General features: G+C 46.3%; 2 protein-coding genes across 2 annotated transcripts in view; one reads left to right on the top strand and one right to left on the bottom strand.

Annotated features, from left to right (window-relative positions):
* nrxn3a (neurexin 3a) overlaps positions 1 to 16025 on the bottom strand; it is a 532817-nt gene that overhangs the window by 101381 nt on the left and 415411 nt on the right.
* Positions 1 to 16025, top strand: part of babam2 (BRISC and BRCA1 A complex member 2) — a 53342-nt gene that overhangs the window by 3509 nt on the left and 33808 nt on the right. The window contains exons 4-6 of the mRNA XM_062469044.1: positions 1426 to 1520; positions 10980 to 11174; positions 12219 to 12293. Of these exons, the coding sequence (XP_062325028.1) occupies positions 1426 to 1520; positions 10980 to 11174; positions 12219 to 12293 (365 nt within the window). The remainder of the gene's footprint in view (positions 1 to 1425; positions 1521 to 10979; positions 11175 to 12218; positions 12294 to 16025) is intronic.

Raw genomic sequence — 16025 nt, 5'->3', positions numbered from 1 at the left:
TGGACCTGCCTTCACGTGGCGTGCCAAATGGTGGCACACTATGCACAAAACCGTGCCGGTGTATGCCATTCCCTAACCCGACCCCCTGTGCCAATATAACCTAAAGAGCCAATACGTTGTCTGTAAGTAGTGTTAAAAAGAAGAGGAAATCAAATGGAAACACACCGAGAGGAAATTAAACTCATCAGCCAGATGGTCTTGATAAAGGTGTGCCCTAGCTCTCCTTTATGGATAGTGTATGGATAGCATGTATGTGTTTGTGTACGTGTTGACTCGTTCTAGTGGCACTTTAGAGGCTCGTCTCTGGCCAGACCCTTGCTTTCTTTACGCTGCTCCCCCTGGGCAGGACTCTGCCAGCGTTTGGGACCAACACGTCTTTGACTGGCTGCCAGATGATGTGTGACAGATTTATGGCAAATCCCCTCCTCTCATTTCACACCCCTCTGCTGTCTGGAAAAATACTGCCATGTGTGTGTGTTTGTCTCTTCTACATATCCTGGCATAGAAAAGAGAACAAAAACACCCAATGATGCCGGAAATAGAATTGTGTAACGTAGCATCTGAATGTTCTGAGCCGCACTCAAAAGTAGGCCTATTTTGAACGGAACATCCTATATATTGAGTTATGCCGGAACCTATTCGGTTCCAGATTTTACTTGGTTCTCTGTGACTATCCAATCAGGTCAAGGGTCTAGGATCCAATTCATGGAACTGTCCTTGCATTCTTTCTCTTTATGAGGAAAGCTAAATTATCCTCCCCGACTGCAAATTGGTTGTTTGCTTTGTTTGGTCCCTGATGGAGCAGTCCATGTCATTTTCTCTTCACAGGATGTACACAAGGGGCCTGTTCCATAAAGCATGCTAAGAAAAGTGGAGATTCGAGTCCAAAACCTGACTCGAACGTAGCAAAAATATCAGTCTGGACTGAAGCGGTTCTGTGAAGCTCAGTTCAGGTTTAGGCAGTCAGGCTAATTCGAGAGCCCTTGTGCGTCGTCAGTGGAGACGGCCTTGTCTGTTGATCTGTTGGGTCGGTTGGCGAATTGAAGGGGGTCCATATGATCTGGTAGGAGACTAGGAATATGGGATATGACTAGCCTCTCTAAGCACTTCGTGAAGGTGAATGTCAGAGTAACAGGACGGTAGTCGTGTAGGTAGGTGACCAACGCTGTCATGGGGACTGGGGCAATGGTGAACATCTTGTGTGGAAGTGTGTGGGGATCACTGATTGGTTGAGAGCGAGGTTGAAGATGCCAGGAAAGACCTCCGCCAGCTGGTTGGCACACATCCTTACCATGCGGCCTTGGATGCCATCTGATCCGGGTGCCTTATGGGGGTGGCATGCATCTGCACATGTATACCACTTGGGGTGATTACCAAAACTTGGACAACTTCTGTGTTTTGACCTGTTTCTCTGTCTACTCCCAGGGGATATCATCTTCAACGCACGAGATCCCGAACTCCCCCCCGACTTCATTTTTGGGGAGGACGCTGAATTTCTACCGGAACCCTCAGAGCTTCCAGTGAGTTACCCTACATCTGGTACCCCCACCCTCACCTTTTCTTCATGTTCCCAACTCCAACCTCCCATCCCAATTTTGATCTCCTACTTTCTTCCTTCGTATTCCAATATCTGGTTCTTTCATAGATTTCTCTCTCGTGTGGTAGCTTTAAAGTATTGGTCTAAGCTTTCCCCAAGTGCTTGGTTTCAGTTTATCCAACTTCCCTTTGACTGGGCTTTTGATTATCAGACAACAAAGGATTTATTGTTTTTTTGTGTGTTTTTAATGCTTCTGCGGTGGGAAAAAAACATTGCTAGATGTTATGTATCATCCACCCCGGAAGAGGGGGAAAAGGTGTAAAAAGACGGGAAGAAAATTCTACTGTGGGTTCTGTTTACGTTTGTTAATTACAGATGCTTTTATCCAATGCGGCATACCGGTTGCACTGGAATGGACAGGTCTGACCATTTCAATCTCACTTGACCCTGGCCACCTGTAATACTTTGGGAAATACGCGTTTGCGTAAGAGCAGTCTGTGCAGGCCAGCATGTCCTCCTCCCTTGTGCAGGAAATGGTAGGGGTGGTTTGCTTCACACAGAGATAATTGGTAATAGGCCAACCACTGATCTTCCAGGTACCCTTCCAGAGGAAAGGGCAACATAATACCATAATATTCAAAGATTATACATTTAGCATCAACACATGGAAATGTTGACTTTTAAAACTCTCCCCAATCCAATGGAGCAGTGGCCACAATTCTTTCTGTCTATGGATAGAACATGGTTTCAAGTTGTCTCAGTGACACATGGTCAGCTTGACCGAACATGTTCATCAGTTGCTTTTTTGTTTTTCCTCATCTCTCTCCAAGGGTTAGCAGTTGTATCTGTCTTGAGTTGGCCTTGGTCAGTTGGGAAACCGAGAAAGACTTTTCTCATGGTTGTCAAAAAAGGCATTACAATCTTAAATACGCCACTGGCAGGGCCCAAATCCTCCTTCACAACAAATTTCACAGTCATGGCCCACTGGAGACTGCTAAAAAGCTCACAAAAAATGTGTGTTTGCAAAAACTGAACATTAGACAGGAAATGGCTCTCAGGAACTGGACATGGGTTAGCCAGACAGAAGGTTAGAGATTGACATGTTCATAATATTTGGTCTCTGTGGAAAAGTCCCAGCTGGAAGTGTTAGAAAACGAAGAGGCAACAGCCAGGGGAGAAGCTCCGAGGCTTGGAAAGGCGCTCCTGTTATTGTTGCCATTACTACTGTGTCTTCAAGTAGTCTTAAGGGCTATTTTTAAGGCTGAGCTCTAACAGGGAGAAGTTAAATTCCCCTGCCTGTGTCAGAGTCTGGGAGAACGGGAGGGGAGCATTGCTCACCGTCTCGTAAATCCAGCTGCATACATAAGGGGGAAGAACGTCTCCCAGCTTGACCCTGGCAGCCTCCCTGTCTCTCTCTCTCTCTCTCTCTCTCTCTCTCTCTCTCTCTCTCTCTCTCTCTCTCTCTCTCTCTCTCTCTCTCTCTCTCTCTCTCTCTCTCTCTCTCTCTCTCTCTCTCTCTCTCTCTCTCTCTCCCTGTCTCTCTCTTTGTCTCTCTCACACACCCTTTGTCTCTTTCTCTCTCTGTCTCTCACACAAATACTCTCTCCCTCCCTGCATCTTTTTCCCACCTGTTTTTCATCTGGCCCAGGGATTTTTGTGTTGTTCCTACCCATTACTCTTTATATCCTCCATATTCAGTAAGTCACTCTATCCCTCCCTCAAACGTAGTCTATAAAACCCTGTTTTCCCAATGCACAAGGAAGACCTACCTACCGTTCACCAGTAAGCCATGTGAACCAGCTAAAGGAAGGGAAGAAACAGAGTAGGAGTTTGGAAAAACTAAAGTAAACAAATGTGGATGGCCATGGTTTCTGTTTGAAACCGCATAAACAATGACATTTTCGACCACCTGATGAATGTGAACTCGACCGCCCTTAAACTTGTTCAAATTCAGTCCTTTGAAGCCCACGTTTGCATCTCAATATTATCCAACTCTCTACAAAGTTGCATGTTCTTAGGAACCCACTTAAGAAAGTACCAAAAGTGGTCCATGCATGTATACTGGCAATAGACACACACATACCAGCATGTTGACGTCTGTTCCACTGTGTGTTGCAAGCTCACCAATTCAACCAGATTGCACACTGAACTCTTTTCCAGGCTAAACAATGGATTTCACTAAGAAGAAAGCATTGACGCACCTTTGTGGCAATAGTTAAGTTCGTCACAATTAAAACAAGTGCGTTGTGTGCACTATTATTAGGCCTACCTCCCGGAATCCAGGCAGCCGGTTTCCAGACACACTTTTGTCAGCCAATGGGGTAAACACTTAGCTCCTATCTATCTATCAGTTGTTTAAATAATTCCTGATGTCTCAGCAGAAATGCTCATGTTTACTGTCAGCCTAGTGTGTTATTAGCTTTTGTGACTATGGCTTACAGGAGTTATTTTCCCCCTCTCAGCCTTGGGATGGACCAGGGTATTAAAAGTAGGTCAATGTCCTTAACATTTGTACTTTCTACCCACCATCTATTTTGAACTTTAGTTAAGCTATTACGTTTTTATTTTCACGGCTTGACACCAACACACAGGCTATTGGTGGACAAGGTGAGACAATATTACGTTTAAGTTCATTGAAGAAGATGCACTGCGCCAATCCATATGTGAAGGCTCATTAGACCTGTCTATGCTATGTGAATAAGAGTTACCTCAGCGCTTGTTAGCAGTTAATGATAAGTTCATTAAGTCAGAGGGCATCTGCCATTCAGTCTCCACCACAACCTAATGAAACACCTTCAACCCTGACGTCAACATTGCCCCCATCAGCTCACAAATCCTGCGATGAAAACGAGATGAATGGAAACATCTTGGCAGGAACGAAGAAAAGCCACTCTCACAGCCACAACCACACGTATTCACCCGATTTCAAAGTCTTCGAGACAAGCCAAACAACTCCAAAGTGCCTTTTATAAATTGACAATTTGATCCATGATCCATCTTAACTTCTGTAATGTGCTTGGTGCTTCCTAGGAAGTTAAGACAAAAAACATTTTGTCTACAGTTTGTGAGAGTGTGTGCATGTTTTAAGGTGTGCATTCATCCCCTGAAAAAAAAAAAAAAAAAAGAGCAGGCCACAAGCAGGCCTATATATAGACACACTCCAACACTGTGCCCATGGGTTCATCTCACACCGAGGCAGTTCCCAGGCTCACACCCATTAGGATCAGGCCTTTAATTGGTTATAATAGCTTTAACATCAGCCACCTCAGTCTGTAAATTCATTAAAGTGAACTCCGTGCCAATCACGGGTAAAACAAACGGTTGGGTTTCCATAAAAGGGAGGCACGGGCACACGCAACCTGAGAGTAAAATCGGACTCATGATTGCCTTGTTTACCTTAATCATAGCTTTGAAAGGCTGACACATTTGGAGTGGCGTAATCAAATGATTTGGTCCCTCTACTTTTAATTGGCGGTTCTGTTCCTGTCTAACAAAGTGGGTAATTGCGGTGCGCATGCAGAGACAGTGGCGGGAGTTTCGGAGCCTGGAAGATGTGACGGCGGCCATGGGAAAGACGAGGTGAATCATAGAAGTGGGATGCGTGACTCAACAGGTCGGATTGTTCTAGAGACTGACCTGGGTTGCAGTGTGTGTGTGTGTACAGTACGCGTGTACGGTACACGTGTGTGGTATGCGATAACCAAGTGAAATGCGCCGGCCGTAGCTTGTTTTAGAAACCGTTAGCTTTGACCAATACCTTCAAATCCTCATTAGGAGCCTTCTTGTTAAAAACAATCACGAACTTGGCAGATGCAACTGCACTGGGCCCTTCCCCGCTCACCCCCGCTGACAAACCTACCCTTATTGTCCTCTTGTGGTCGCCGTTTTCTTTTGCAGTCAACGACTGGAGACTCTGACTTTGTAAATGATAGAGGGGGAATTTAAACTCCTGGGTGCCTCTGACATTGGTCTTTGAGCTTCTTTTTCTTCTTTTTACTAGCATTGTTTTATGGCGGAGACTTGTTCCGGACATGGTGGGGTTACAGCATGGATGGCACAATGGAGAGCAGCAAGACCACACGCACACACCCAAAGTTAATGACAGAAATAGAGAAGGAATGACACCCCCTCAAAGCTGCTGGGAAGAGAGGGAGAGAGGAAGGGGAGTGGAGGGTGGAGGCATGTTTCGTCATTTTCACATGCAATCTTATTGTCATCATTCTCCGTTTTCGCTCGGTTCAATGACTCACATCTGGTCATTTAAGTTGAGGTGAGTGTTGGACGTTTTAGACATTGATGTAAGGTATCACACTTAATTATATAACATCATTTGATATTACATGAGTTGAAACCACATTAGGCAATGCTGCTGTTGCTCCACTCACAACAACAATCACACTTCCTGTTTTCACGCCCCGACCCACTATTCCCCATATTTTTCAAATGTTCCCCCCTCCCTCTGTCCGCAACGCATTATGGTCTGTACCTTCAACCTGAGACATGTCATTTGTATCACCTGTTGAGACCTGCAACGACCCACTCTGGAACACCCACTCTGGAGTTTCCCCCAGTGTTTTGATGTCTGTGTGTGCAGGTGTGTGTGCGCAAGTGTCTTCACCTGCATCCATCCTCATGTCATCTGGAGCCCCAACAGCCCCCCCCCCCCCCCTCCAATTATTTGACATCCATGCCACCTGAGATGATCGAGTCAGTATCATGGGACACACTCGGTTCTTCGATCAGCCTCCTGGATAAAGGCATGAACAGGTCTTGCTGGAATCATCGTCGAATCTGCTCCCTCCCACCACCCGGACTCTGCATAAGGCATTACCCACTTCCAGGAAGTGCCGAAACATTACTAATAGCCAAACACCATGGCCTGCAGGCCTCCATGCGGGCCTTGTGCTCAACCCCCGCACACAGTTTGCTTTGGAGGAGTCCAGACCTTACCACCATCGTTTAGCGAACAAAAGAACAGTTGGCAGACAAAATATGTTACGAATACCATTCTGAAGCTGAGGCTGGCTTCTTAGAAACACCCGTTGTTGTTTTGTCTGCTGGAAACGGATCAGTTGTAAACAATAGCAGGCCTTTATATGATGGCTGCCAATTGTTGTTTATGGACTGAACCGCCAACAAAACTGCAAAGATGTACAGCAACTCTCCTTGAATCCCAATTTATATTTTGATTATAGAATGACAACATTTTGTTTAAGTGTACTGAATAAAATGTAAGTGGGTAACCGCAAAACCACTTGTTTTCTGGCTAGTTTGTTAAGTTTTTTCGGTGTTTTAGGCAGTACCTACTCCTCTCACCCACACCCATTCATTATTAAAAGTCCTCTGAGAAATTAGGGCATGCACAATAAGTCATTGTTCCTAATTCATCAGAGAGAATAAAATGGCAAGGGTCAGCCAATCCAAGTGTTCTCTCCCCCCCAAAAACAAGGCAACATTCCCACTCTTTACTTTGGCTTCCAGATACATGCCAGACACCAGTGGGCTCCTCCCTCATGTAGTCTGGTGGTAAAATGGTATAACAATGGAGCTCCCAAGGCTTATAAAGAGGGTCAATGTGACCTGGGCACAGTGTGCCTAACTCTGTTCCTGTCGTCGTCGTCCCCGTTTCCTTCCTGCTTTGCAGAATAACGAATCCCGGCATTAAAACAAGCTTATTATTGCCACGGTTCAGATGACGACGGATCTGGGAAAAGTTCTGGGAATGGTTGATGGGAAGAAGTTTGTCAGTCGTACACTCCTGTGTAGGATGGATTGAGAGAACTCACAGTTCTTGGTCTCGAACAATATAGTCATTGACCCACATTGAAACGAGTAGCCAGAACACATCCACAGTTAAACATAATGTGAGGATTATTGTCCTAATGAAATTGTGCCATGTTGGACTCGAGCCACATGGTTCGTACTGCGGGAACACTACAGGCTGAGGACGCCAAGTGTCTTAAACACATGACAAGAGCGATTTAGAGTGATCTTAGACTTGGCACTGTCCGGGGGGCGAAAAGAGGGTGCAAGCCCACACTTGAATTAGACTAGCTGAGATTAATGTAATGCTCCGCGATTTATTATTTGTAATTTTTTCCCTTTCACACTTTCAAATCAGGAGTGGTTTATTGGATCAGGTTGCCAGGATCTATAAAAATCACATTTTAAGGGGGGGAAAAAGCTCAAACTAATATATATATTTTTGTGGCCTATATGATTATCTCTGATTTTCACATGGCAGATGTCCTCGCGGTGCTCTGGGAAGAATATTTGGATCAAAGTTGCAGTCGGATGGCACAGGAAGACATAATTCTGTCAGCTTGGGTCTCTTCACTGTGTAAATGGTGGTCTACTTTGAGCCTACAGCTTGTTCTTAAGAACATGTCGTTCTGTACCATGGTGTTCCCTGTCTTTGTGAACTTATTGGCTCTGTATTGCTTGTGCAATTTAATTTACTCGCAATAAATATCTGATTCAATACAGTTTATTACCTTTAAAAGTTCCATGGAGAGACATCTTGTTTTTAGCCACAGCGTAGTGATAACTAACATAACCTGATTAAAAAGGCAGAGTCTCAACTCAGTCTGCCAAAATGATTTACCAAAACCTGAGTTGAGGTTGGGATTATTGTTTAGGGCTGAAGGGAGATTAAAATGGGGTGTTTCCCCTTTGTAAAAGGAAGTACATACAAGGTGTTACACCACCCTTTCTAAGTGCAACGGCTGCATGTTATGTAATACCCCAATAGCAACTTTCCTATATCTTATATGTATTGTATTTGTGATGCTTTGATCCAAGGCCTACATGACAATGTTTAGATTTTCAAATGTCAATCATTTAGGTGTTTTGTCTGTCATACTGTATGTAGTGAACTCAGTACCAGACTGGTTGCATTGCAAGCACAATGCAACCAGTTCCCTGTTCATTCTGAACAGGGAACGCTTTTCATGGGGGGAAAAGGAGTATTTTCAAAGTGACTCAGCAAAGAGTTTTATCGCTGTCATTCTACTTTTTGTCATTCTACAATTTGTTCCAACTGTCTACATTGCATCAATAAATATTGCATGACCCGTTCATAGGGCCTTTACATGCTCTTTAGCAATATAATGACCAGTGGTGGCATGGAAATACTAGTAAATGTCTCTGTACCCCCCCCCGACCTCCTGCTGTTTACTGCTCTGTTTCTCTCTGTCCCTCTCTCTCTCTCTGTCCCTCTCTCTCTCTGCCCCTCTCTCTCTCTGTCCTTCTCTAGTTCCTTCTCTCGCACACTGTCCACCCCCACCCTCTCTCCACCTCCATTTCTCCCTCCCTGAATTTTCAGTGATACTCCGTGTCACAACCCTGACACAGCACTTCCTGAAGTTCCCTGCTCAGTTCCAGCTTGCTCCCACCCCTCGGGGCCTATCTGCCTCCCTCAATGCCCGTCCTTGTTTGCATTGGCTCCTTATTTCGGGAATCCCGGTTCTGCTAGTAACCACTAGCAGCTCTCAGGATGATGAGGTCACCGCCAATGAATAGGCCGTCCTTGCCCTTCTCTACTTCCAAATGGTAGAAGCGGCGTCGCTGGCAAAACAATGAAGTCTCTATCTCGTGTGTTAATCTGACCGGACGGACAGACGGGCAAACAGAAGCGTAGAGAGACAGACAGACGGGCAGGACAAGTCGGTGGAGGTCAAACACTGTCTCTGCATTGTTGGAATCCTCCAGGGGGTGGAACACGCTATATTGGGCACCTCTGAACTAGCCCAGCCACATGCTCTATGTCAGTGTTGCTCTACGTTTACCCCTCGTTTGAAGAGGCACTCGACTCATTTGACCCCGACCGTAAAGTAAAGGGTAGACAAAGGCAGCAAAAAACTTGACACAAACAGTCATTTAGGCCAAACAAACCAGTCCCAGACTGGAATTGCAGTTATGTTATTACGAACATTCTTGTCTAGTCACTGCATGGGCTTCAGTTTCAGAATATGTCAGCGATGGGGACTTTCACTTCTAACTCTTACTCCCTGAATTGACCCAAGATGATCAGTTCTACTATGATTTCCTTTCAAGGAAATTCCCCTCTATTGTTTCAACAATAGAGGGGAAAGCATTCTGTTTTGCACCTTTTTATAGTAATGACCAAACCACGATCTAGCTTCCCAAGTGTTTGGAGCTGTGCATGTAACAACGTCTTACGTAAGTATGTCTCGTTCAATCCGACGGCCTCCCTATCACTAGGTCTCCTGTGTGCCCCCCCCCCCATTTGCATGTGTGTCAAGAGACAGAGCCTTCCGGATAGCAGACCCATCGGAGCGAGGGTAAATCTGTCCAAAAACAAGAGGGCACCATCATTTAAAAGTCCAGATCAAGTATGACAAACTCATTAAGTCACCGCGCTGTTTGTTTACTTGCAGCACTCCACTTGCGTTCTGTATTTTGAACCGTTTGAGCTCCTGGGTGTACATTGGGTGGTCGGCTTCAAAGCCCCTCCCCCTCGCACGCTCAGTCAAGCGTTCCTGTTTACTCATCCAACGTGTTTTCTGCTTCTTCTTTTTTCTTCTTCCTCGCGCTGTGTCACTCTGATTAATATTGCCTATTTTTTTCTTCTCATGCGTCGACTGGCAATGTTCCCCTTCTGAGAATATAAACATCCTGTTTTGGGGGAGAATTAGGGCAGTGTGGCTTACCGTTTGATGACAGGTGGTTGTGTTTGGTTGGTTTCTCTGGTTCATTTGCATACCTGTTCTCTGCTTCCAGCCCGCTAGGTTAAGGTAATTTAGCCCTGCACATGCAAATGAGGATCCACTTGTGGTAGGAGAGTTGTTGTGAATGTACAATGGACATGCAAGGGTCAGTGAGTAGGCAGCTCCAATAGGCCTACATATCCCTGCTTTGGCAGAATGTAAGGATGAATATCTATATATTCAAATAGACTGGGTCTGTGCCCCAACAAGAACCAGATTTCCTTCCGCATCTGGCCTAGTGGAAAGTTTCTGGAATTTTGGTCTCTCAGGATACAGCCTTTGAGGGCTGTCCAAACCATTGTTTTCTTTTTTTTTTTTTAAAGCAAACAGAAGAATAAAGTAGCCCGGTTCAGTCCCTTGGATCCTTATCTTTTTGCATGACAATACTTCTATCCATTACTCAAAAAAACCTGTTTCTCATTAGTTTAGTTTTGGCAGGGTCAGGGATGAAAGCGCTGTCTTGCTACATGTTGCCCCAGGAAATCCTGCCAGGCCACCATTTTCTATTGATGCAAGAATAGGAAGTTGGCTGCCAGTCCAGGATTACACCGAGAATTTATAGCAGTTTACATGAAAGAACAAATGTTAATGTAAAACACGGGTGATTTGTCTACTACTCTGAAATGAAGAAAGCCCAGAGTTATTTGTATCCTGTACTCCAAAGTCCCTTTTAAATCACCCCATAACCACTCTCTTCTTCCTCTCTCGTTAAGCACCTGGTCCAATGGGATGCGGGCAACCCCGAGTGCCTGCTCCAGTTGGTGAAGGAGCTGATCCAGCAGTACCACCAGTACCAGTGCCAGCGCCTCCGAGAGAGCTCGCGGCTGCTCTTCGAGTACGACAGCCTGCTCGAGGACCCCAACTATGGACGCAGCATGGAGATCTACGCCGGGCGCAAAAACAGCTGGGTAGGGGAAACGCATCCTCGTCTGGCATTCGCCGTGAGAGATGCGACCAATGTTTCTGTCCTTGAGAAAAGGTTTTGAACCTGTTTTGAACCGGTCTGAAACGTTATCGTCGCTACAGAGACTTCCACGATAACGTGGATGCCGTTTTTGGTCCGAGAAAGAAAAGACCCCCAACGTTTTCAGTTTCCCCAATATAAACACTTCTGTCGTCAATTTGGTTGGTATGGATGCATTCTTAAGGTTATGTTACCCAACCCACTGTATGAATTGAGAACGGTCTGAAAACAGCGTCATTTAAACCTAAGGGCGTTTAGGTCTACATAAACCCTCCAGTGCCTCTCAAGTACCTGAGGGGTTGGCGAACCAAACAGCAACGAGGTGAATGTCACTGTCACAGTACCACCATGTGAAAGGGCGAACGATGCTAGGTGAGGATGTGACGCCTCGAGCATGTTCTTGACTCTGCGTGTGCGCCTGTTTGTGTGTGCGTGCGTTGTGCAAGAATTGAGAAAACAGCCCCCCCCTCGCCTACAGATATTGCGTAGCTTCTCTTCGATGGAAATCCAAAGTCCAGTAGATGTGCTAATTAACATCATCGTTGCACAAAATAGAGGTTGCAAAATAGTTGTTTTCCTGTGAAATCCATAAAGTCATACGAAAAACTTCCTTTAGAATATGAAGTGCAATTCAATTGTGTGTTGATGAGATTATATGCAGTATAAAAAGTCTGCCCTCATAGCGCTATATCTTTTTTTAAATGGAATTTTACAATTGGTTAACAAAACACATTCATAGAATTCCTTGCTTTTCATGATGACATTTCCCCAAACAGACAGAAATGTACATTCCATAATCAACTGTACGTCTTGAGTTCTCCACATTTGGAACCCATGCATGCGAAAGCCGTCCGTGATCGAGCCCACTCTTGCGTGCAGTGTCCTCGGCACCCTGGGTTATTTCCATATGACCTGCATGTGTTCTGCCCTGTGCCCAGTGTCTGAACACTGGGTGATGTTCTTTCTCCCTGCCCCTCTTGTTTTGCAGACTGGAGAGTTCTCTGCCTGCTTCCTGCTCAAGCTCCCCGTGGACTTCAGCAACATCCCTGTCTATCTACTCAAGGTAATGACCTCCACACACATACGCTACCCTACTCTTACAAGCCCACACAAATAGTATACGCCGGCTGTGCATACACAAAAATAAGAAATTCCCCTCACATAAGCACACATGCAAACGCACAAATGGCAGATTAACACGCATTACGGAAATCGAGAAAGCACATTTGTTTGGTGGGCGTCTGCCAAGTGCGCGCATTGAGGGTGTGTGTGTGCGCGTGTGTGTGTATGCGTGCATGTGTGTGCTCACTGGTCGCCCGGGCAGCGAGTTGACTAATCAGCAGCCCCGTCACTACCTATCAGCTCTGAGCTGCGTGGTGTCTGCAGGCTTTCGCATACCATGTTTTCGGTCCTCCCTCCCTACCTCTCTCTCTCCTCTCTCTCCTCTCTCTCTCTCCCCGTCTCCGTGCCTCTCCCTGCGTCTCGCGCTGCCTGCCCGCTGGAGGCCCCAGGAGACCCTGGCTGGCTGGCCTTTTCCAGCCTGACTTCTGTTTGTGAGGGGAAACGACGGTAAACATAAGGAACACAACAGCCATCATCAGCATCAGAAGTCTCTTGTCCATTTTGTGTTGCGGCAGGGAGAACACGGAGGGCAGGGAGAACAGGGAGAGCAGGGAGAACACAGAGGGCAGGGAGAACATGGAGGGCAGGGAGAACACGGAGGCCGACGCTCAGGAAAAAGGTCGGGAAGCCCCGAGGGGCATTTATTCAGCGTTTGGGGGGGGTGAAAAAGACACGTGCCGAGGGGGTCCAGCTTGTTTGCCCCACTTGACCAAGAACGTAAGCCGTCGGGCCCTTCTGAGAACAGAAACGGCCAGGTGGTCGTGTCGTGGCCTTCGTCCATCGCCGCGGCCTGTGGCGTTGGCTTGTGGGCGGAGCACACGGATTTGCTTCCAACGGCTAGGCTAGCCCCTCTTCCTCTGGCGCCGTCTCGGGCCTCTCTTATGGTGGTTCTGATCACCATGTAGGCCACAGCCGGGGAGCTCTTTGGCAGCTAATTGGGGAACGGTGCGGGGGTGCTTGGGGGGTGGTGCGCACCAGGGTTGCTGTCCATGGTGCTGCTGCTGAAGGGCAAGGTCTCTCTCTTCCTTGCGCACCAGGGGCACTGTCCCCGGTGCTGACCCGGAGTGAGGGGGGTCCGACGCGCCTGTCCGACCACCCGCTCCTTCAGACTTGAAGCCCCTTCAGTCTTTTGGTTTCGCTCCAACCGGATGGAAATGGATCCCCGGCGAAAAAGTATTTTGCGTAGCAACTCATCGATGTGTCGTTTTCGACGTACGCTCGCCCCTCTCCCACTTGCAGTCATTGGTCGACTTTTGAAAGTAAGCCTAAGTAAGGAACTTTCCGAGTCTCTGGAGTTTCAGGTGTTCAAAAGCCAGACGAGTGCATCAGCACCCCCGGACTTGTGGGAGTGAGCTGTGTAGCTGCTGACGCAATGATGTAGAAAGAGAGTCCTGTTCCTTCTCAGCAGTTATTTGAAAGAGGGGTTCTGGGATTCCAGCACCAAGTTATCGTGTCCAGAACATTTCTATGTTTACATTAATGAATGCATATACTGTATATTCAACATCCCTCCACCCAAACCTGGCTTTCAAAACACATACGCACGCAAACTTGCATACTTGTTTTTTTATGAGCAGCTTGGGCATTCTCCAAGGGGGGGGGGGGACAAGACTAATCAGAAGAAAAGTGTCCTGACACAGACGGAAGTGTTAAAAATACACCTTGTCTTCCCACACATCCCTGAGGACTGAGCGTCATGAGTTTTGCCTCCCAAGCCTGGGGACCCGAAGCAGAAATGTACAGAACCGCTGACCACTGACCCGATTTCTCAGGCGACAGTTACATCCAAGTGGTTTGGATCAATTGGTTTTACTCTTTTACTTTCATGATTCTGTCTGTATTCACATCGCTCGGCAGCAATGTGCCATGTGGGCACAGTGAAATATTAATTAAAAACATGAGAAGCAGTTGTGATGGCAGCCTCATTCATTCAGTATATACTAACAGAAAATTATTGACAATTATGACAATTTTCCAAATCCATATTGAATGTCTTGGAACACTTGATATTGTTTATTTCCAAGATTCAAAGTAACCCACCCCAAGTCTATAAACAGCTCATCGATCGAGTTGGTAAAGTTCAAACGATAGGGCATCTTGGACAACAGTAGTGTAGTCTTTGCTCTATAGACCCCTGGGTCTTGACTCGCGCAACTGGATAACAGAGCACTGAAACAGACATGGAACGCACACCCCCGCCCCCAACACACACTTCCTCTACTCCAATTTTCAAAGTTTGCCTTCTGATAAGTGAAAACCACCACAAAATAGTGAAGAAAGTTCATAGGTCAACGCTCAACAATGAGTTTTAAGCTGGAATTAGACTGTTCCGATTTGGGTCATGTCATCTACCTTGTATCTCAGAACCTCCCTCAAAAGACAACATGTTCATGATTGAACTAAAACGTGTATCTCGACTGCACCAAAATTCAAGGACTGACATAGACCTGCTTTAATACCTCAGAGCCTTGTAGAACTTGAATAGCTTTCACCCAAAAGCGGTGAGGGAGTCGGGCTAGTAATCCGAAGGTTGCCAGTTCGATTCCCGGTCATGCCAACTGACGCTGTGTCCTTGGGCAAGGCACTTCACCCTACTTGCCTCGGGGGAATGTCCCTGTACTTACTGTAAGTCGCTCTGGATAAGAGCGTCTGCTAAATGACTAAATGAAATGTAATTGAGCTCAAAATCTAGCTCATCCCAATAATATTTAAAGCCATGTACACCATGTAAATAATGTTCGTGTTCTTATTCCGGTTTGCACTCTATTGGCAAAGAAGGTAGGTGGTTTAAATTGCTACTGGCAAGTATGGGGCGGTGTAGGACGACCAAGACCTGGAGCAGAGTGTCTGTGTGTCTGAGTTCACCACAGTGGACATGTTTACCTTCCCCCTTTGACTGCTCAGCCTATGGCTTAGGGGGAGAGCTTGTTATTTTTATTTGGCAGTCTCTCGTTGTACCAGAAAGGGAGGGAAGAAGGCGGGCAAAGGAAAGCCAACTGAAGTGTGTGGAGATAACATCAGCCTTTTCTCTTTCATCCATTCAAGACCACTGTTCCACCTCTGGTGAGATTCTGTCCTAGTCCTTGAGTAAACCTTGACCTGGACGTTACCTTTTGTGGGAAGATGACTTGACACATACCGCCTCCCTTGTCGCAGAGTTTCCCCATAACCGTCTTCCTACTGTATTTTGTACTCAATTGTTCTGATAATTCCAAATAACCTTTTTGACCTTCGATAAGGGTCTCTCTGAAAAACATTCTTCCTGGAAAATGCAAGGCCATGTCTTTCTAAGCCCTGAAAAGCCGGTTCAAGGAGCATGTGCAGTGGCGACGCTTGCCTCTAAATGTCACATCATCCAGTCTCCCTAGCGATCTGTGTGGATAGATGCCACGGCCGTGACCAAGCCTACTGCTCTCGCTTCAGTTGAGCCATATTAGCCCCCGCAAGCTCTGACCTGTGTTGCAATGTGAAGGTGATCGGCAAGGCACACTAAGGTTTCAAACTGTGTGTATCCATTGGAAACATCAATACACTTGGCATACCTTTGGGGGAACTCGATTGATCAGAATCAAGCACATATATAACAATTTCGTTGGAAGGAATTGAAAGTACTTTTTGCCTCTTTCATATGGTGAGCTTAAATTGACTGACTTAGCTTAGAGGGCAATTCACA

This window comes from Osmerus eperlanus, chromosome 9 (assembly GCF_963692335.1).
Source record: "Osmerus eperlanus chromosome 9, fOsmEpe2.1, whole genome shotgun sequence".
NCBI lineage: Eukaryota > Metazoa > Chordata > Actinopteri > Osmeriformes > Osmeridae > Osmerus > Osmerus eperlanus.
Note: the sequence above shows the minus strand (reverse complement) of the source record. Positions and strands in the feature narration are given on the sequence as shown.